The 23,195-nt window shown below is 36.0% G+C and overlaps 1 protein-coding gene across 4 annotated transcripts in view; it reads left to right on the plus strand.

Moving 5' to 3' along the window:
- Positions 1-23,195, plus strand: part of DMXL2 (Dmx like 2) — a 53,455-nt gene that overhangs the window by 26,224 nt on the left and 4,036 nt on the right. For 3 of the 4 annotated variants that reach the window (XM_057397334.1, XM_057397337.1, XM_057397355.1), the window contains 24 exons: positions 94-1,773; positions 2,056-2,166; positions 2,925-3,094; positions 4,347-4,444; positions 4,608-4,773; positions 5,740-6,004; positions 6,629-7,725; positions 8,669-8,860; positions 10,212-10,288; positions 11,143-11,273; positions 11,969-12,217; positions 13,914-14,095; positions 14,427-14,560; positions 15,419-15,504; positions 15,730-15,931; positions 16,973-17,090; positions 17,911-17,973; positions 18,355-18,441; positions 18,521-18,642; positions 19,372-19,510; positions 20,116-20,176; positions 20,265-20,392; positions 21,942-22,019; positions 22,622-22,713. In XM_057397334.1, the coding sequence (XP_057253317.1) occupies positions 94-1,773; positions 2,056-2,166; positions 2,925-3,094; positions 4,347-4,444; positions 4,608-4,773; positions 5,740-6,004; positions 6,629-7,725; positions 8,669-8,860; positions 10,212-10,288; positions 11,143-11,273; positions 11,969-12,217; positions 13,914-14,095; positions 14,427-14,560; positions 15,419-15,504; positions 15,730-15,931; positions 16,973-17,090; positions 17,911-17,973; positions 18,355-18,441; positions 18,521-18,642; positions 19,372-19,510; positions 20,116-20,176; positions 20,265-20,392; positions 21,942-22,019; positions 22,622-22,713 (5,728 nt within the window). The remainder of the gene's footprint in view (positions 1-93; positions 1,774-2,055; positions 2,167-2,924; positions 3,095-4,346; positions 4,445-4,607; positions 4,774-5,739; positions 6,005-6,628; positions 7,726-8,668; positions 8,861-10,211; positions 10,289-11,142; positions 11,274-11,968; positions 12,218-13,913; positions 14,096-14,426; positions 14,561-15,418; positions 15,505-15,729; positions 15,932-16,972; positions 17,091-17,910; positions 17,974-18,354; positions 18,442-18,520; positions 18,643-19,371; positions 19,511-20,115; positions 20,177-20,264; positions 20,393-21,941; positions 22,020-22,621; positions 22,714-23,195) is intronic. The other variant, XM_057397346.1, reaches the window with a different exon arrangement.

The following is a 23,195-nucleotide window of genomic DNA, read 5'->3' on the forward strand; positions in this document are numbered from 1 at the left end:
CCTCCTCCCTCGCCTCCTTAGGTTTCATGTTATTCATAGAGGCATTATACTTCATATTACTAAAAGTAAATATGTAATGTGTTCTAACTTCAGGTCACCTGAGTTCTTCATCAATATACCCAGTCTGCCTTGCACCTTATCTGATAGTAACATCCTGTTCAGACAACAGAGTGCGGTTCTGGAGATGTACTGTAGAGACAGACCTAAACAGCAAAAATGAAGAAAGGGAAACATACCATTGGAGGAAATGGCCTTTAATGAATGATGAAGGAGAAGACAACAGCAGTACAGTGAGCATTGTAGGAAGGCCAGTTGCTGTTAGCTGTTCTTACACAGGACGTCTTGCAGTAGCATACAAACAACCCATACAGCATAATGGTTTTGTTTCCAAAGAATTTTCCATGCATGTTTGTATACTTGAATGTGAGTCTACAGGAGGATCAGAATGGGTTTTGGAACAGACAATTCATCTGGATGATTTAGTTAAGGTGGGAAGTGTACTTGATTCTAGAGTCAGTGTAGATAGTAATTTGTTTGTTTACAGTAAATCAGATGCTTTTTTGAATAAAGACCAATACCTGGTGCCTAGTATCAAGCATTTAGTACATTTGGACTGGGTATCAAAAGAAGATGGTTCACATATATTGACAGTTGGAGTTGGTGCCAACATCTACATGTACGGAAGACTTTCAGGAATTGTAACAGATCAAACTAGCAGTAAAGATGGTGTAGCTGTCATTACTTTACCACTAGGTGGTAGCATAAAACAAGGTATAAAGTCGAAGTGGGTGTTGCTTAGATCAATTGATTTGGTCTCATCTGTAGATGGCACTCCTTCACTGCCTGTTTCTCTGTCCTGGGTGAGAGATGGTATACTGGTAGTGGGAATGGACTGTGAAATGCATGTTTACGCCCAGTGGAAACACACTATCAGGTTTGGTGATGGAGAAAGTGATGTTTTTACTACTGAAGACTCAACAACACAAGATCCACTCAAAACAAGCCTGATAGCAAAGAAGTCCAGTGTAATCGATAGGGCAGGTATTGTAGATGATGTTTTTGGCACTCCAACTGTAATACAGGATGGTGGCCTTTTTGAAGCTGCTCATGTTCTTTCACCTACTCTACCCCAGTATCATCCAACCCAGTTATTAGAACTTATGGATCTGGGTAAAGTTCGCCGAGCCAAAGCCATTCTATCGCATTTAGTTAAATGTATTGCAGGAGAAGTTGCAATCGTTAAAGACACAGAAGCTGGAGAAGGAACTGGTCCTAAGCGCCATCTTTCTCGCACCATTAGTGTAAGTGGTAGTACTGCAAAGGATACCATTACAGCTGGAAAAGACAGTACTCGAGACTACACAGAAATAGACTCAATTCCCCCATTGCCACTGTATGCACTGCTTGCTGCAGATCAAGATGCCACTTTTGTTTCTGAAGAAACTGCTAAAATACCTCAGGGCTCTGAACATCATGACAAGAGAAAAGCAGAAGATCAGTACTCAGACCTATTCCAAATTCCGTCTGTTACAACTGAAGACTTTATTGATTTTGAGCCTGAGAAGAGGGAGAGTAAATCCAAAGTTATTAATCTGTCACAGTATGGTCCGACTTACTTTGGCCGAGAACATGCTAGTGTTTTGTCAAGCCACCTGATGCACTCAAGTCTGCCAGGCCTCACTCGACTGGAGCAGATGTTCCTTGTAGCTTTGGCAGACACTGTGGCCACAACAAGCACTGAACTAGATGAGAACAGAGATAAGAATTACTCAGGTTAGTAACTGATGTATTGAATTAACATTCTTGTTCTTCTCAGCAAAGGTAGACTTAATCGTTGGGTATTCGGGATAACAAAGCTAGTATCAGTTATTCAGATTAGATACAGCAAGAAAGAAGAACTTAAGTATAAATCTCTACTTATAATTCATACATAATAACTTGTAGTTTAGTTCTCAGCAAGTTCTGAAACATACATCCCTCACTGCATATGGCAAGTGTATATATGTGCTCTTGTAGTCATCCGCATGTTCAAAAATTAGCATTTATGTTTCACAGGAAGGGATACCTTAGATGAATGTGGCTTAAGATACCTGTTGGCTATGCGTTTGCACACCTGCCTCCTGACATCACTCCCACCTCTGTATCGAGTTCAGCTGCTTCACCAAGGTATTTCTTAGAGTGAAGTTTTGCTTTCATTTGATCTACTTGACTTGATAGGGTCTGGGTCTTTTTTTCTTATTTCTATTATTATTATTTATATTATCTGTATATTCATTTTAGATGCTCTCTATTTCATTAAGGCCCTTATTTTGCAAAGATTTAGTACAGACTTCCTTGCATGTACTGTGAATAGCAGAAAAAAAGGTAGAACAGGACAAAAATTCTGTCCCATTCAGTTTCAGGCATGAATAAGTTCTCCAACCAGATAACAGACAAATTGTACATATTGTTTCTGCTGGAGAATAAAGAAAGTGCTTTACACAGGATGGCTTTATCTTACCTTAAAGATTTTTCTATTGTTTTTATCACAGCAGGTTTTTTCCAAGCTCAGTCTTGAGTACATGCTGTTGTGAAATCCAGGAAATAAAAGCAGTTACCACCTAAGCAAAAGACAGAAAGGTTTCTGGCACAGAATAGGTCTGCCTCTGCAATAGCAGAATATTTTTCCTTCAGTCTTTCACCATATAACTTATACATGCATGAATGGTGTACTGGGAAATGACATAAGAAGCACTGAGGAGAGAACATCCCTAGCAAGTAAAAAGATTTTTGAGCTGTTCCTTCGGCAGCTCTACTTCCTGTTGAGGCAGTCTCACTTGAATCTACCTAACTCTTGGGTTGGAGATCCCACTTTGATCTCTGACATACTTCATTTGCTTATTAACAAGGCTTAATCTTCTCAATTCTATTATGTTACTGTTTAGGCCTTTCTACTTGCCATTTTGCATGGGCTTTTCATTCTGAGGCTGAGGAGGAGTTGATCAGTATGATTCCCGCTATCCAGAAGGGAGACCCACAGTGGTCTGAATTAAGAGCTATGGGTATTGGTTGGTGGGTCAGGAATATCAACACACTCCGAAGGTGCATTGAGAAGGTACTTTTCGCTACTTACATGTTACAGTTGACATGCTGTTAGGTATGCCTTAACAGATATGCACATGATTTGCATATAGCAGATTCCTTTGTACTCCAGCTCAGCTAGGAGATAATGTAACTAGTTTTTTCTATGCCAACTGATGTTGGCATGCTTGGCTTACAAATTTCATTATTCAATAGTAAGATATAATTCAGTTTATCGAGGGTAAAACCATTTCTGAAGCACCTAATTTCCCTCTCCCCCACTCCCCAATATTCTACAGTATGTTTAAGATCATATTAACTACTCTGATAAGAATCTTGTTTTCAGATAGAGTCAGTATTAAACAGGGAATTATGCTTTGAATTCGGTAGTGGGTTTTATTTAAGAAATATATATAAATATTAGTAAAAATATATACGGGGTCTTTTTGCCATTTTTGTATTTTTTATAATGGAGTATTGTAGAACATAAAAGATCTGAATTGCAACTAAGTGCAGTGTTTACTTTTCTGGAGAGTCATAAAATTACTGTTTTATGTAAACATGTACCTATATTATGTAAAACCAAAGTCTCATTTACATGCAGTTTTCTTATGGGAGGTGTAATAATGGATAAAATGCAACACATTTTTGAGATACCTAAATTTTCCTGTAGGTACCAATGAGATTTAAATCCTTGCTTTAATAAGAATTGTTTTGTAACCTGAAGCTTGAGGGATATGAATAATTACTAGATTTTGCTTTGAATTACAGTAAACAAATAATGCAATCTCGGAAACATCTGTGGAACAGAAGTACTTACTAGTTATGCTGTAAAAATTCATTTTGAAAAATTACAGGATACTGGAATCCAGGAGTAAAACTTAATTATCCTAGTATTCCAAATTATATCTCCGAGTCCTATACAGAAAACAGCGTTCATTAAGGAAATACTTGTATGAACTTAGATATATGTAAATAATGGAATGCAAGAGGAATTTCATGTGATAGTATGAGTTACTGTAACACTTTTCTAAGAAAAGACTTATTTGCATAGTTGTAATGTCCCACTGTGGTTAAGAGGGGTTATATTTGCAATAGTGCCGTTTTTCTGAGTCTTAAGAATGTTTAGAGAATTGTGACATGAATAAAACATTCTGACAGGAGTTACTTTTGCTTTGTAGAAATAATACAGTCACCTATACCATCCTTTCTGACACAAAACATGTTACTTAGCTAAAAGCAGCCTCTATATTTGCAGTAATAACAGTAAGTTTTGCTTACTGCAGGTTGCAAAAGCTTCATTTCAGAGGAACAATGATGCCTTAGATGCTGCACTTTTTTACCTTGCTATGAAGAAAAAGGCAGTGGTGTGGGGTCTGTTTAGGTAAGTTCCGTTAACTGCAACTTTGATTAAAACTTAATTGAACCAGGAATGCAAAGTGGAACTCATCCAGATTAGAGTTTAAATATAAGTGATTAATTATTCAAGTGATTGTATGCTAAGATGATATAATAAGTAGTTGTATGTGTCACATTTACTTATGCAGGTCCCAGAATGATGAGAAGATGACTGCCTTTTTCAGCCACAACTTCAGTGAAGATAGATGGCGCAAAGCTGCTTTAAAAAATGCTTTTGCTTTGTTGGGAAAACAACGCTTTGAACAATCAGCTGCATTTTTCCTGCTAGCAGGTTCACTGAAAGATGCTATAGAGGTATCCATTTTTGAGAAATTAAGTTTCAGTTTCTAATTTGACCTATGTAAATGCATCCTTACAAGCTGTTCTCTGCTAATGTTTTCCATAAATTGTGGCAGCACAAATGGTATGGTGTGCCCACACATGACCTCCTTGTGTGCTGCAGACATACCATATACCTCCACAGTACTGTAAAAAGCAGATTGAAAGCTGATTTGAAGGCCAGAATAATTTTTCAGATACATCAGTTCTCAGTGGAAGCACTCTTCATGTCATGATCCTTCTGGCAAAATTTGGTAACAACAGTTAGGTTGGAGCTCAGCCTCCAGCTATTCTGCATGACCTATTGTTACAACATTAAGTGAAAAAAAGAAGTCAGAGTTCTCTTCTGAAGCAGCCCTAGGATTCCTTTTTAGTGGAGCTGTGATGTTGCCTGCCACAAGGGAGGTGAGAGCTGTAAGCAGGATCATTACCGAAGCAGTACCTCAGAAGAGAATGGGAATTAGAGAACCTTTAGTTCTCCTGCCTGCTAATATGCAGTATGTTTGTCTTTACCTGAGAATGTAAAGAATTTTCCTGAGAGATGCAATTCTGCAGATGAGACAGTGTGAAGAATATCTTGTCAGTGATGTATTAACATTGAAGTTGGAAGTTATCTTTGTTCTACTAGGTAGAATAAACATCTTTACTTCTGCCATATTAATCTTTGACATGCTGGTGTACTGGTATTCATATGATAATTCCTGAAACAGAATAAAGCACACCTCTTTCCAAACATGGAAGAAAATATATTACTTAGATATCTTATCACCATGGGTTTGACCCAGAGATACGTATGTACTTAAAGAACAGGTATGATGAAGGGAAAAAAAAAAAAAAAAAAATCAGTCTGTTCTGTAAACATTTATCGCTATCCACTTAATTGTTATTTTAAAGAACTACCTTTACCTTATAAAGCAACCTTTTCCCCACTTCTCATCGTAGGTTTGCCTTGAGAAAATGGAAGACATCCAGTTGGCTATGGTTATTGCTCGTTTGTATGAATCAGAGTTTGAAACCTCCATCACATACACTTCCATTCTTTATGAAAAAATTTTGGGCTGCCAAAAGGATGGAACTGGGTTCAGCTGTACTAAATTGCATTCTGATCCATTTCTGAGAAGCATTGCATACTGGATAATGAAAGATTACACTAGAGCACTGGACACGTTATTGGAGCAAACCCCTAGAGATGATGATGAAAACCCAGGTAAGGGAAAAACCTTAGTCTGATGAGACAAACTTACTAAGACAGAGTAGAGAAGGAGGAATACTTCCTATGCAGTTCCTTTCCTAAGATGCCATTATGCATTAATTGCCTTATGTACTGGCCCACTCAATTTTTACTTAAAAAAAAAAGAAAGAAAACACACACCAACCATCTTTTCTGCATTTCTTTCAAGGACTTGTCTAATGGACTTAAATTCTCGTTCTTGCTTCTAGGAATTCGCAGTGTTCTAGCAGGATTTCCTATCCTGTCTCTTTCAAGATTAATGTTAAGGGACAGGTAGCTATATGGGTTTGTGTGGCATATTCCCTCCCTTGGGGAAAAAACTACCTGACTGATCACCCTAGCTTATTTTTAGGCTTAACTGAGTAAAATACAACAGTGAAGCAAATGAGGGAATTTAGTATCTTTCTACTCATCCAGCTCATACCTTTAATCTTTTTGTGGGGAATAAGTAATTCTTCATTTTGTTTTGGCAACTAGACCAAAAAGTGTCTTGGTTTTATGTATTTTGACAAGTCTCTGTAATGCAGGAAATAGTGCAAAACAGAATAGTACCATTTTAAAGCCATTTTCAATAGCTGTCATATCTCTTTAATTCCTTAGTTATCGTCAAGTCATGTAATCCTGTGGTGTTCAGTTTTTACAATTATCTTCGGACACATCCTTTGCTCATCCGAAGATACTTCAGTTCACCAGAAGGGACTTTGGCCACCTTAGGTCTAAAAACTGAGAAAAGCTTTGTTGATAAAATTAATCTTATAGAAAGAAAATTATTCTTCACTACTGCAAATGCACATTTTAAAGTGGGCTGCCCTGTACTAGCCCTTGAAGTCCTTTCCAAAATTCCAAAAGTAAGAAAAAAGTCTACTGTAGATGCACAGAAAGAGTCACCTAGTACTCCAACAGTGGCTGGTGTTTCAGATTCCAAAGCCCTAAGGGAGGGTGCTGGAAGTGGTGATATAGACTGGTCAAAGCCAATTTCAACTTCCTTTGCACTGGAAAGTACTGTTGAATCTTCAGCACAATTTGACTGGAGTCAGCCAGCAGTAAAATTTGATGATGAGCCCCTTACTCTTGACTGGGGTGAAGACAAAAATGAGTCAGATGAAGAGGACAAGGATGTTGGTATAATGATGAAAAACTCAAAATCTGATTTGAAGAGTGGAGAAGATGATGAGAGAACCTCAGACACCAACGTCCCACAAACACCACATGGGAAGATTTGTGATGCAGGAGATACTGAGGTTGATGTTATTGCTGAACAACTGAAGTTCAGAGCCTGTTTGAAGATCCTTATGACTGAACTGAGGACTTTGGCTACAGGTTATGAAGTAGATGGAGGAAAGCTCAGATTTCAGCTGTACAACTGGCTTGAAAAAGAGATTGCTGCTATGCATGAAATATGCAACCATGATACAGAGGGCAAAGACTATTGTAAAATGTATACCAAAGTAAATGGGGATCTGCTTGATCACGATGATATGGATAAGCCAGACATTGGTTCATATGAACGGCACCAGATAGAAAGACGCAGGTTACAAGCAAAACGAGAACATGCTGAAAGACGAAAGTGGTGGCTGCAGAAGAACCAAGCTCTTCTAAGAGTTTTTCTAAGTTATTGTAGTCTTCATGGGGCACAAGGTGGTGGCTTAGCATCAGTAAGAATGGAGCTGAAGTTCTTGCTGCAAGAGTCACAGCAGGTAAAACATTCAACTAATTTCTGTTCACAAATATGAATAGTTCTGGACTGTCAGTTTTGTCAAATGCTGAAGTTTGTGCCTAGATAGATGTTTCTCACATTCTGCAAGTCTAATGTTCATGATCATTTTAATGTTCTTGGAGCTGCATCATTATATAGGTGTTCCAATGAAATTCTGATTTTGATCACACTAAATTAAATTCACAGTTACTGAAATCTGACAAAACCTGATTCCCTGCACCTCTGCAAGTCATTCAAGGGAGCTACAAGGAAAGAGGTATTAGCTGCAAGACTCAGCAGATCGTATTAAGACAGGGTAGTGCTCCCTTTTACTGTGGCATTCTCTACATTCACAGAAAAAGAGATATTTTCCAGCAAATGCTAATGGCTAAACTAAGCTGCAGTAGATAATGTGATACCAGGCAGTATCAGATTATCTGCTCGAGTCCTAGATTTCTCACATTTCATAGGAGCAGTGGACGACTATTTTGGTGGTACTAAGCTTAGCGTGTACTTTGAAGGATAAAATAAAAAAAATGTTGTTTCCACTTGAGAAGCTCAGATTAATGCAAATTTGATTTTGTTATTAAACTCAGACCAGTGAGTATTATGTCAACTTATTCTACTGCACATGCATTTTATTTAATGTTTCTTATTAGACAATCCTAATACTTCCTAATGAACTACATAAAAATACTCTTCCTGCAGTAAATGAAAAGGTATTCCAGCAAATATCACCATCAGGTCTGATCCATGTTGTTACAGTAAATAAGATACTTTTGACATCAGTCACAGTAAAATCTTGTCTATACTGGGTAGACAGCAATGGAAGAGGATAAATAACCCCGGAAAAACATTTAAGATGTAAAATTATCTTCCTTTTTTTTTTTAAGTTTTTTTTTCCCTCAGCAGTATCATTAAATACAATCTTTTGTTTTAAACAGGAAACTACTGTAAAACAGCTTCAGTCTCCTCTTCCACTACCCACAACACTACCGTTGCTTTCTGCGAGCATAGCATCCACAAAAACAGTGATAGCTAATCCTGTGCTGTATTTAAACAACCACATCCATGATATTCTTCACACTATTGTGCAGATGAAATCACCACCACACCCTCATATTGAAGATGTCAAGGTAACGAAAAGCTTTCAGGAAACGCTAAATGATTTCTTTTATAAAATGGGCAATGAGAACATGAAGAAGAAAATGCGGTGTTTGAGTTAAATTTTCAACTTACCCTTTCACAGTACTGACTTTCTCCCTCAAGTCTGGTGAACTGAAAATGCTAGTTAACCACTTGCTTTCTGACACCTTTTTTGAATCCAGTTAGTTCATCCAAGTTCTGGCCATTCTCAGGAAACTATTCTAAATGTGAATGTTCACTAAAACACTGAATTCTGTTCAGAGTCAGTATATTTGGGGGTTAGGATGTCAAAGAGCCTGAGACTGACACAGTAAATTAGTAAAAAGCTGAATCATTATTTTGTACATTTAGGTCAGTATTCCTATTCATCAATTTTAATACCTATTGGTGAGATGAAAGTAGGGAAAAATTAGGAAACTAAGTGAGCTGTCCCACTTAAAGGCAGTAAAGTTCCTAAAACTGTAACCAAAGCTCATTTAAGTCTCATTTTCTCTTGTATTTGTTTACTTTTTCCCTCCTGCATTATACTACAGCAAGCATCTTTCTTACTCTAGAAACTCCTACTTCACATGCATTTTTTTTTAATAGAGAATTCAGAAAGCAAAGGTGATACCTCCTAACTGCAAAACAACAATTAGAATAATTCATAGCTTTAGTCTAAGGTTTAACTTTGATTAAATGGAAAGATGGTAGGAAAAGATAGAAATGAACACATGGTGAGTTTAAAAAAGTTTACATTTTTAACAGTTTGACAGTACCATTTTCTTCACACTGTGGATTTCACCGAATTTTCCAAAAAATCCTTGAATTTCTTCTGTTTAAGAACAGGAATATTTCTGTTGCACTGTGAGGCAATAACAGAGTATTTTTCTTATTATTCCTGGAGACTTCTGGAAATTTGTAAGCGGAGAACTCAGGTAAAAAAGAGATAATAGATAAAACACAAACTTTTGTATTTTATGTATTTTGAGCAACTACTACTACACTGAACTGTAATGTTACGTAATACGGCGTCCAGGAACCATCCCATCAAATTCATTATCATAATAGGACATACTTAATAACTCCTTCCACATACTCATTCAATGCAACAGTTCTGTGTTAGAATCAAGTTAATTAACTTGACATATTAGGTTTTGACTGCAGTCAGATTAGCTTGAACAAGCAGTTGTGATTTTTTCAAAGTACTGTATTCTAAACTTAAAGGAACATTCAACTTCTGTTTCCTGCACTTGGTTTAAAACTAGGATGTTCTTCTATACACACATTTCCAGTGCTGTTTAGAAAGAATTGAGGTTTACTCACCTTTGATATATAACTTATTGGCTCGTTTTATTTTAGGTGTACACGCTTCATTCTTTAGCAGCTTCACTTTCTGCATCCATTTATCAAGCATTATGTGACAGCCACAGCTACAGGTAAAAATGGAAGTTTTCTTACAGTCGTATATTGGGAGTATACTTTGTGTATCTAAAACAGAAATCCTTCATGGATGCATTGAAGAAAGGGATTAAATATCTGTGTATGGGTGTAGATACTTGCACAGTTAACACATTGCTAGCTTTGACATGCCAGATCAGTTTTACGCAGATTAGGTAACACCAATCATTTGGATTTTTTCCGATAAATAGTAGGAAAATATGGTGTCACTCTCACTTAGAACCATAGAATCGTTAGGATTGGAAAGGACCTTAAGATCATCTAGTTCCAGCCCCCAACTTGGGAGGCTTCTGAAAAATAACTGAATGCTGGCTTTCCATAGCACATTCATTGCTGTTTAGGGGTGCAGGGAAAACACTTGAAACCTAACTGAAGTCAGGTTTCATAGAATCATAGAATAGTTAGGGTTGGAAAGGACCTTAAGATCATCTAGTTCCAACCCCCCTGCCACGGGCAGGGACACCTTAGGCTAAATCATATCACCCAAGGCCTCGTCCAACCTGGCCTTGAACACTGCCAGGGATTCCAAACTGGAACAGAATGCTATAAATATCAGAACAAACATATCACTAAAGTTTTTGAAAAAGCCTTTTTCATACCTGGAGCCATGCACAAAACGTATTAAAATTGATAATGCCACATGAAAACATTTCAAGTTTTAATAAACAATGTATTTTGTATACTGTGAGATTCTAAAACTCTTGACTTAATCCCATAGAATTTTAAATGTTGTATTTTCTGATTAAAATGACAAGAATGTATATATACTATACTTTAGTACAAAAACATTCTAAAATCCTTTCTCATCAGAAAAAAATTTATTTGTATTTAGCCTTCAAGCAGATACGAATCAGTTTACAGGGATGGTTTATCAAGGACTGCTTTTGAGCGATCGACGCAGACTGAGGACAGAAAGCATTGAAGAGCATGCAAGTCCAAGCTCATCTCCTGCTCAGTGGCCTGGTGAGACAAAAATAAGGTTACTTTTGGCACCACTGGATCAGCTCCACATTTCAAAATAATTTCACTCCCCTGTAATATGATGGATGGTCAGTGATGTATACTTCCGATTTAATTTTCAAAGTAATAATGGCGTTTAACTTTTTCACCTAACAAAACAAACAAAAATAAACTTTCTATATGGCAAACATCTTGCTTGAAGGAGAGACCACGATCTTTAAGATAAACTCAGAAAGCTGATAATTTGTCATGCTAAAATGTTTTCTACCAGTCTGCCTCACCCCCAACAAAGCTAATTCTGTTAGCTGTTTCCACAGTACTGTCTTACATCTATGCTTTATATGGTATAGCTATCAAAACAACCACTCCCAATATATGAGCATAAATTTAGTTTTTTGAGGTCAATTGTGGAAACAGTGCAGGAATTTCATAGGCAAACTGGATTGCCCGTATTTGCAGAGAGGTACAACAACACAGAAGTCCCAAACCCAAGAAGGCTTTTTCTAATTTTGATCTTTATGATTTTAAGAAAAGTATCAATAGTACATTTAAGGAAAGTATCAATAGTACAATTCACCCGAATAAAAGTATTTGTGGTTATTAACATATGTTTATCATAAAATGCAGAGGTGAAACATTTTTTTCCATTTGCACTTTTACTCATTTAACAGAGAACTTTTCCTCTTTTCTCTTTCCAGGTGTGAGTTCACTTATAAATCTGTTAAGTTCAGCTCAGGATGAAGATCAACCAAAGTTAAACATCCTACTTTGTGAAGCTGTTGTAGCTGTCTACCTGAGTCTCCTTATACATGCCCTTGCAACTAATTCATGTAACGAATTATTTCGACTAGCAGCTCATCCTTTGAACAATCGAATGTGGGCTGCTGTTTTTGGTGGAGGAGTGAAGCTTCTTGTAAAACCTCGAAGGCAGTCAGAAAATATTCCAGGTACCTTGATCTCTGAAGGTCACGCTAATGATTTGCATTTCATTCCTTTTAGTAACCTAGTAGGACAGATTTTTTCCTTTTAAAGACAAAAAAAAGCAAGCAGAATTTAAATATTTACTGGCAAGAAAACTGTTACATAAATTAAAAAGCAGAAAAAAATTAGTCTTTAATTGTCCTTTGTAATGGCACCCAGCACATTCTGAATTTGCCATAAAAACTGTATTGTTATTATATTGCTAATATAACTATGAGATGCTTACTTACAACACTTTTCAGGCCTTTCAGGCACCATTTTTTTAGCGAAAAAACAGTATAAATCAGTGTTAATATCTATGGTTTTGTGTATGTTAGAGATGAGTGTTACTGTTTAACAACTGCAGTAACTTGAAGGCAATATTTCTGGAACCAGTTTCCATTGCAAGATACGGTTTCACCTTGCACAAGACCACAGAAAAGAAATATCAACTTCATCTGCTGGAAAACAATTCATGCATATGTAAGCTCCACTAAACCCAGGAAATCTTGCAAAGATAGGTGAGCATGTCTTAAAATGTTGCACAGCAAAAAGCAATAATGAAGACTGAATTCAGGCTATGGAGACAAAAGCAAATGCAACCATTTGTCATAGACTTCACACTGCAACAGTACAGAAAACCGTGTCACACAGACTTTCAAAATAGTGATAGGCTTGAAACTTAGGCAAAAAATAATGTTCCATATCTGAAATATAAAACCAAACAATAATAAGGCAATGCACCATTGTAAGTATGTACAATAGATATTTGGCATCCATGCAATAACTTAAACTTACTTAGAGTAGTTATTCTCAAAAGATGTTAATGTTAATATGAATAACATATAAAGCCATGTGTTCATGTGAGATGTATTCTGTTTTCCTTTAACCTACAAGCTGCTACAGCTTCTGATGTTTCAGAGGACAGTAATGAAGGTTTGTAATAACTTGCAGTGTAGATGAATGTTAGTAGTGGCTTTTTAAAAGAAAAATAATATTTAAATATTTAGCTCCTTTTTAATAAAGTAAGTGTGATTTTCAATGTTGCCTGGTCAGTAACACTTTGAAAACCAAATTCCACATTAATATTTTGGTAACTCTTCAGACATTTTAAATCGTATCACTTTTAATAGACTTCAGTTGTCAAAACCAAATTGAAAACCAAATTCCACATTAATATTTTGGTAACTCTTCAGACATTTCAAATCATATCACTTTTGATAGACTTCAGTTGTCAAAAAGCGTGTCTATTCAAATTTTCTTTGCCATGAATTCCTTGCCTTATCTTTTGAATAACTACTGCTACTTGTGCAGTTTACAGTTTAGTGAAATTTTATACATTACATTTATTTCTCAACAAAAGTTCTTAAATTCTTTAATTTTTTTATTAAAACTTTTTCAGCTAAAAGTTTTTTTATTTAGAAGCTGCATCCCCTGAGAACTCAATCCAGATAATAAAATTTTATTTCTCATGATATATCTAATGTATAAATGCCACAGTTATTGAATTCATCATAAACAAACTTTTTCTATAATTACACTTACTTTATTTAGGATGGCTTTGACTTCTAAAATGGTAGAAATCAGTACCTATAACAGTGGTTTTAGTTGCTTTGATTAGAAGATACAGCCATTTCTAAAGATGCAGTAGTAACATCAGCTTTTCGAATTACCTGAATTTAGCACCACCTCTTCCATCAGAAGAAATGGATAAACATCGCCGTCGGTTTAATATGAGAATGCTGGTGCCTGGAAGACCAGTAAAAGATAGCACTGTACCACCACCTGTACCTGCAGAAAGACCCTTTTACAAAGAAAAGTTTATCCCTCCAGAACTCAGCATGTGGGACTACTTTATGGCAAAGGTAATTAAAAATGGAAAAATTAAGTTTATAAAAGCTTATTTCTTCTTATTCAGTTTTAAAGTATAAAAATAACATGAAAATTTTGAGTGCTTTTCATAGTCTGCCACAGAATATTATCCTTGTAATAGAAGAGCCTGCAAGTCTATACTCAACTTTCAAAATGTATCTCTGGCCAATAAGAGATATTAACACTTTTCCCCTTGCCACTTTTGTTTTAGGGAAACTTACTTATCAGCTAAGTAGTATCTATGACAGTGATAACTGAAGTAAGAATTGAATATTGAGAGATCAGGAAATAGCTTTTATAGCAGACTTTTATTTTGCGTTGCAGCCATTTCTTCCTCTATCAGACAGTGGTGTTATATATGACTCCGATGAAAGCTTTCACAGTGATGAGGAGGAAGAGGAGGATGCTTTCCTTTCTGATACACAGATCCAGGAACACAGAGATGCCAATTCTTACAGGTTAGCAGAAATTACCACTATTTCAGAATAGTTACGTCAGGTGCTTACCTTTGCTTCCAAATTGAAGAAAATACAGGTCCTCTGCACCACCCAGTTTAAGTCAAATAATTCTAGTACTGTGGGTAGACCTCTCTGTGGCAGTGGGATTACACAAGTGACAATTTCTCATCACAGTAACAGCTCTAAATTTACTTGCCTAAAAAAACAGGATTAGGAAGTCAAAGGTCAAAAAAATCTTCATTTTTAAGACACAAAGACCCAATTCAGACATGCTTTTTAGCTTTTGAATGAGGGGCAGACTGAACAGAACACTTAAAAGATTAAATATTGCAAGATAAAATGAAATAAAATGTATCACTTGATCATTATAAAAATGGAGAAAAAATATGTTTATGTGTTCTTCAAGTCTCTTATTAGTCATTACAGCTATAATGTATAGGATTTGCATCTTTAATATCTGTGATACTCTTTCTGTGTGAAGGCTTCTACCATGAATACCAAACTCAGGTAATGTCTTGTATTCATCATGATTTCATGGAGAATTTCAGGAGGCATTTCAGGAAGCTTGTACTTAATTCTCAGTCATAGAGAGGCTTGCACGTGCACATGCTTTTATCTGGGGGAAGAGTACAATAATCTGGGATTTGTAAAAGAGAGAAGGGGACACTGCTTGTTACAGTGAGGTGCCCTCGGAGGCATCTCTAACAGTTGCACAGTTGTATTTCTCTGTGTCTGGTAAACCTCAGTGAACAGCTTTATTGTTCTTCTAATCTGGGTACCTGGTAGAAGGAGAAAAATGTTCTGCAGGTAACAGTGTTAATGTTTTAATAAAACTAAATCTACTTTTTTTTTATACAGCTGGGCTCTTCTACATCTGACAATGGTAAAATTAGTTCTGCACAATATTAAGAACTTCTTTCCCATTGCTGGTCTGGAAATTGCCGGTACGCTAAATTCTGCTTTATATCTTAGTTTTCTGTATAAGTGGCTGTCATACTTTGCTTTTTATTTTCATTTTTAAATTTAAATAATACATAATTTTTTACAACTGCAAGTACATTTTCTTTTTTTTTATGGTTGTATTATTCTGGGGATTTTTATACATACTGTAACTTCATTGATTTTTTTTTTTTTTCTCTAAGCCTTACTTTATTAATATTTCTGTTTAGATCTGCCTGTAACATCACCATTGGGCATTGCTGTAATAAAAAATTTGGAACACTGGGAACAGATTCTTCAAGAGAGAATGGACCAGTTTGAAGGCCCACCACCAAACTACATCAATACTTATCCTAGTGACGTTGTCGTAGGTGCAGGACCAGCTATTCTCCGCAATAAAGCAATGATTGAACCAGAAAACACACCATTCAAGTAAGGATTTTTTTCAGCAAAACCACATTCTTTGATCATATGAATACTAACGAGTATTTTCATCTAAACAGCCAAATAAAGGTTCTAGCCAATGCTTTACAGAAACCACTTCCCCATGTTTCCTTGAGCCTTCATATAGAGCTGTCTCCTGCAGCAGCCTATACTTACTCTGCTGCACCTTTCACAACTGCAGCAAGAAAAGAAAATAGGAAGAGCAGAACTTGGAGGACAAGGGCAATGGCTGCTATGGGAAGACCCTATTCAGCCTCTTTTACTATTCCTCCAGTAGCAGCTGTTTCCCAGCTTACCTTAGCAGCAGCAGAAGATAGTTATATAGTACATGCAAGATGTCAGGAGGAAGAGAGAAAGCAAGTTATAGCATAGTGCTTGTAATGCCAGTCCTTCTGTGTTTAGGTCAGTGTCATGCTTGCAGGTATCCCTAGAGGCAGACAGTGAGCTGTGTTTTCAACTCAGACATAGCTTGCTTTTATCAGTATACTAAAATGCAATTTTAGGTTTGCTCAGTATAAATGACTTTGGATTCTTATGGTTGATACTGCTATAGGATTTTAATAATTTTTACAGACACACACTAACTTCTTTAGAAGCGTTCATCCTCAGACATGAGGCAGTGAATTTTATTGGTTCATGAGCTAAATATTTGTGAGTTCTTTTGAATACTGAAAGAAACACATAAGGAAATTCTATAGGGCCAGCATACCTCCAACATAAAAGCAGTTTTAGTAGAGTGCAAATACAAACATAAATGCAAGTCAGCCGATTAAAGTGTAGTACTTGGAAGTTAGTAACATAGTGTGGATTTTAAAAAAAATGCAAGAAAAAAGTATCTCAATATTTGCTGAAAGCAAATTAGATCTTAAACTTTGGTTGATTTTCTTTTTTTCTTCAGAATTTCATGTAAAGGCATTGAGAGTTTTTTTTAGATTTATTTTTTTTTTTTCTGTCCAGCTATACTTATGTTGAAGCTTTATCTTCCCACCGCCCTCCCTTTCCCCCCCCCCCTTCTTTTGTTCTGTCCAGATCAAAGGACTACTCAGCACTTCCAGCAAAAAGGCTCTGGCATTTTCTTGTGAAGCAAGAAATTCTTCAGGAGACTTTCATAAGATACATATTCACCAAGAAAAGAAAACAAAGTGAGGTAAACAAAGGATGTAACTTTTTTCTTAGGAAAAAAAACCCACAACAAAAAAAACAACCGAACAAAATCCCCTTCAATTATAGCTGTTCCTCAGTCTCCTCAGTATTTCTTTTAATTTTTCTTTCCATTTTTGTTGGTATTTCAATTTCCTTTCGTTTAGTAGTCTATGGATTTTTTTTTTTTAATCAACATGGCTGTCATGTTGTTATTGAAATATCAACTAAACCAGATAATTTAGACAAGACATATCTCACCTTACATGGTTTTGAATGCTGTCCTCATGAAGAAACAGAACATTAAGTATTCAGTAAAAAAATTTGAGTAGTCATATATATTCGTGTGTCATATTGAAAAAAATTAAATGAGCTATTGCTTTGTGTATATGTATATATGCATGAGTAATATATACATATAAAAATAATATTATATAGTAATATATAATACAGGTCTTTACAAATTGTACCAGTTACAACTGTAATGAGTTCTAACTGAAAATTTAAACCAACACATAACTACCATGGGAATAAGTATACTACTTAGTATCTTTAAGAATTCCTGTAAGTATGGAGTTTGTGTGTGTATTACTCCTCCATTTATTTACTACATCATACATTTTATGTTCATCTAGGAGGCATTACATTTAAACAGAGCTTGTTTAGATTCCTGTCTTAGTTTCTGTGCCTTTTATAAAAAGTTAAAAATACATTTGTCATCATTTACTGACAGAGTGGCCTTTAAAATCTAGTTTGGAATGTTTCATTCTTTTTTTATATTTGTTTGTGCATGTGTTTTGTGTTTGTGACTGTGTGATGTTATGTAGTCTGTAGAAGATCGTGTGGAGCAGGTCAAACAAAACTGCGTAGCAGAAGATCACAAAAACAAGGTAGTATCCCTTCTCCCAAACCTCTAGCACATTCTTAAAAGTTCTGTGGAACTGGCTTTTCTTTCTCTAATGTGACTAACAGAAGCTCTATGTTCTTTGTAGTCTGTGTGACAGGCTTTTAATCCGTGAATTATCTTTGGATGTCCTGATAATTGGGATGAGTGAACACCCTGTAAATAGCTTTGTGTTTCTTACACTCAAATAAAACTTTCGGCTTCTAGAACACTAAAGAGTATGAGAAGTCTGAAGTCTAGCTTCCTAAACAATGCTGAGGCCACTGAACTTTTCTTGCATGAATTTTGTTTAGATTTTTGCAGTCTGAATGTACCGCTACAAAATGGATTTTCATGCTAATTGCAATGTCTTACACATGTTTTGTAGGTTGAAGCAGATCTTGGCTACCCTGGAGGAAAAGCAAAAATCATTCACAAAGAGTCAGATATGATAATGGCATTTGCAGTTAATAAGGTAAGCCCTCAAATGCTACAATAAGTGTAATAAAATACCTTAATTGTAGTTACTATAAACTTTCTCTTTGTGCTCCTAGGCAAACAGCAGTGAAATTGTTTTGGCATCTACGCATGATGTTCAAGAACTTGATATTTCAGCTCTACTGGCTGCTCAGTCATTTATATGGATTGGGGAAGAATATGACAGAGAGTCTAAAAGGTAGGATTGTTTCTTTGTGCTTGTATTAAGAGTACTGGTTTACTGCAAGGATGCATATATAATACCTGTGTGAGCACAAGTGAGTCATAAGAAAAAAAAAAGTAGATTACTCTTCTTCACTAGGTTTCAGATTGCTGTATAAAGGAGTGAGGAAAGGCAAAAGAATAGTTACTGTCTTTGCTTTACAAATCGAGAAACTAAGGTTTTGAGGGGTTTGAGTATTTTTGGCATGTCTGCACAGTGAAGTCTTATGGTGCATGAGCTAATAAAGGAAGTGCTACCTTAGAAACACTGCAGTTGCATTATTGCAGTGTTGAGGCTAGTTGTAGTGGCTAATGCTAGTTGTATATTGCAATGGCTTGAATTACTGCCTCCTCCTTTACCGTGCTGAGAAGTGTAAATATATCAGCTGCACCAAGCACTCATCTTTACCATGCTCCATTTAACAGAACAGGTCTACATAAAGAGATACAGGTCAGAAATATTCCAACAATATTGTTCTCAAAAGAGCTTATATTTGTAACATCTGTCTACCACAGTTAGGACAATCTGTTGAAGTTAAAACACGGATAGTTTTGGGACATGTGGAAAGCATTTGTACAATGTAAGTGCAGTAATCATAATCACTTGTCTACCCACTTCCATTAAGCACTTGACAATGAGATAACCAAACAGTACTGGTAGAAAAGAAACACTTGTTTAAACCATAGCACTGCTGTTCTTTTACAGTTCTGATGATATTGACTTTCGTGGCTCTACCACAACACTAGCTCAGTCTTCTGCATCATCTTTTGGAGGGACTCAGATACAGCCTTCTTCATCTATGCCATGGTTAGGCAGTGGTCAAACTAGCACAGGAGCTGGTGTGGTAAGTACTTCTGTTGCATGCAGCTCAAGACTTACTTTTTTTAGTGTATTATTTAGTAGAGACCCCTAGTGTGCACAAGTCATCATACTGTTAATTCAGCGTTGACATAAAGGGCTTACAGTGACTAAGACCTGGCCCAAAAGAAGGCCAAACTAAGCATTTTCTTGTTTATTGTGGCATAGAATTATTGTGACATAGAAAATAATGGGGCAGTCAGGTTTTTCTTATGGAAACTTTGAGGTAAGACGTTTAGTTTCTGGAGACAAACAAACAACAAAGGCCAACTGAAACCCACACAAGCCCAAACTTTAAGTTCTTGCACTGGGACCAGTATCAAAAGCATACACATCAGCATGTGCTAAAGTTCTTCGTATAATAGAAGATAACGTTAATACTATTTGAACTCTCATGTCTAAAAATGTTATGTCACGAACAGGCTTTAATTACTATACTGCCACTAAACATAATTAGATGCAAATAAATTTAGCTTAACAGGCTTTTTTTAACTGGAGGAGACTCACCATGTAGTAGTAGAAACATAATTTAAGAGTGTGTTTGTGTCTTTTTCTCAAAATAATGTTAATTTTTATTTGTCTTATATGAAGCTTATTAAAAGAAATCTGAATAATGTCAAGAGAATGGCTTCACATCCAGTCCATCAGTATTGTAAGTGAATCATATTTACTAGTAAAGATTAGATAATTTTGTATAAAATACTGGGGTATTAATGAATGAACATCTATCTTAATCTTAGATCTTACAGGAGCACAAGATGGTAGTGTTAGAATGTTTGAGTGGACAAGGCCACAGCAATTGGTATGCTTCCAGCAGGCTGGGAATGCCAGGGTTACAAGAATGTATTTCAATTCCCAGGGCAATAAAGTAAGTACAATGTTTAGAATTTTTCTCTTTTTTGCCCCTTTTTTTGGGGGGCAGGGGGGATTGTTTGTTTTTATTCTTAAGAAACATTTGATTGTGCTGTAGCCTGAAAAGCAGTTTTAACTGGCGATGCACCAAACTGTTAAGATGTCCTAAAATGATATCACAGTGTCATACCATTCATTTTGTCTGCATATGGAAGCTTTGTAATAAATGCTGGCCCTTATTCTCCTTTCTTTTCTGCCAGCTTTACACTGCTACCCCATATCCCATTTGCTGCATTTTCAGACTTTCTGTTCTATTTGTTCTGAGATCTGTATTCCTATGTGGTGAACTTTTTCAATTAAACATTAAAATGATACTGAGCTTACATATTTTATAGAAGCAAACTTATATCAATCTAGGCATGGGTCTTAAAGAGTGCTTCACACTTTCCATTCTGGCCAAGACCAAGTTTTGACAATACGTTACCTAGGAGATACACATAATACAGTGTGTCAGTTTGAAGAATATAAATATACTCCAGTACAGGGGAGAGCAGAAGGAGAACACACCATATGCTTTGGCCAGAAATGACTCCCAAGGTATATGAGATGCAGAAAGCAGAGTGGCCAAAGAAAGAAACTGGGACGAATATCCACCTCTTCAGTTTTTCATGTTGCCCATTCTGTTATTTTAGCAGGCCTTGTCTGTATTTTTACTAACTATTTAACCTCATTATAGTTGAAAGCCATAAAAAGTGTATTAAAGGACTTTGGGCTTGACTGTAAGATAGCAATAAAGCAGTGAAGGGCAATGTTTAGAAATAGCTGGAAACATAAAGTATCTCCCAGCATACTTATTTTCAGGTAGCATAAAATCTCATTTAAACTTTTTTTAAAAAGATTAGTGGTTTGATTATATTTTGAGTCATTGCAATGTTAACATCACATGGGAATCAATTTTAAGCAAGAAATTGAGATGTACTAGTCGTTCCCAGTGTTTCACATTGGGGTTACTCAGGCAGGACTCATGAAACCTAACTAAAAAGAGAATATAAAAAATACTTCTAAATATTTCTAAAAAACCTTTAAGAATACTTGCAGGTGTAGAATACACTGTATAGCATATACAGTATTACTTGCTGTACATTTTGGTTAATAAATATAACTCAGTCATTTTACCATTCATGATATGGTAGAGTCCTTCCATAACTGTTATCATGGTTTAATAACTCGCTGTCATGCATCTTACTTCACTAAGCATTTTCAAGTAGAGTTATGGAGGAAGCATGCCTGTGTAAACTTTAGCATTATTGGGATTTGAAAGATAAGCTTCCACACCTAAAAAGCCTCAATTTCCAGAAAAGAGTTAGATATGTTAGATATGTGAATTAAACAATTCACACTTGAATTCACTTGGCTTCTAAACTACTGTTTTGTACCTGACAGTCATTATTTAATATGGTTTGGTGGCTTAGGTAGGTTTTTTTCCTGGTCAGCTGATTACTCTCAGGAAGTAAGACTCCAGTAAGCAGTATATTGTGCTAATAAATCCAGTTTATTCCTTTCAGTGCGGTGTTGCTGATGGTGAAGGATTTCTAAGTATTTGGCAAGTAAACCAAACCACCTCAAATCCTAAACCCTATCTGGTAAGTACACAGAATTTTGTAATTCTTTTATTTTTTCTTTTTGTAGAGGAAAGTTACATCTTTGAGACTTCAGACAGGCCAAGAGTGTAAGGTTTCACTGCGATGTTTTGATTTTGCTGCTTTTAATTAGCACATTTTAGCAAAACAACTGTACCGTTTCAATGATAAGTCTTTGGAAAACTAATTCTACAATAACCATAAGCTGCAATGTAATTACAAATACTACTTCAGCGCTACTCTTGATTAAAAATCAGAGCTGACAGTAACAACCCAAACCTGAGTAAAAATACACCCTTCGATTCTTTTCACTGATGCTTTACAGTACATGAAGACCAGACCATGCTTACTTTGAAAATCAGGTTATGGCGATACACTGTATTGTGGATTTGTCACAGTTTACTTATTTAGTATCTTTTGATTTTTCACTCGTTTTTTATTCCCTCGGTCTGTTCTCTTAAGGCTTCAAACTGTGCTGCCCGTCAATTTTTAAACTTTGTCTAAAAGACTGCTCGTGTTATGCTATCAGTGACATCAGACTGATAGTAACTTTTGATGCAGAACTGAACTGGTAAGATTGCATCTTTCTGTTTTGTTTTTAATAGAGTTGGCAGTGCCACAGTAAAACCACAAGTGACTTTGCATTTATAACCTCCTCGAGTCTAGTTGCTACATCGGGACAGTCCAGTGATAACAGGTGCGTTTAAAGAAACATTGAGGAATTTCACCAAATTAACCTACTCATCTCATTAACTTGCAAGCTCTTGTGCATTAATGTGTAGCTGACATCTTATCTTAAGGCTCAGTGTTCTAAGCTTTGTTATATATGAACTTACAGATCATTTTTTTGAACATATTCCTTCAGTTGCTGGTTTCCCAAATTTAGTTTTTGTGAGGAGGGGTCAACAGCCAGTTTTTTCAAGGTGTATTCCAAATGGAGTTAGTCTGACATGATGCTGTTGCTGGGGGAAAAAATGTTCAGCAAAGACAAGATAATTCTTTTTCTCTGAAAAGAACAACTATAATTTCTTAGTACAATTTAGGATTACACATCTTAAAGACAGGAAGTATAGGTCCATTAAGAAGCATGAAAGAGCACAGAAAGAATTAAAGCTTTTAACTCTTTGTTTGTGCTCTCTGATGACTGCAGAGTCAAGGACTCCTTATTCAGTTCTGCCT

The sequence above is a fragment of the Pezoporus wallicus genome, unplaced genomic scaffold, assembly GCF_028554395.1.
Source record: "Pezoporus wallicus isolate ANWC-B61680 ecotype Strahan unplaced genomic scaffold, APGP_CSIRO_Pwel_v1 contig_3952, whole genome shotgun sequence".
Classification (NCBI taxonomy): Eukaryota; Metazoa; Chordata; class Aves; order Psittaciformes; family Psittacidae; genus Pezoporus; species Pezoporus wallicus.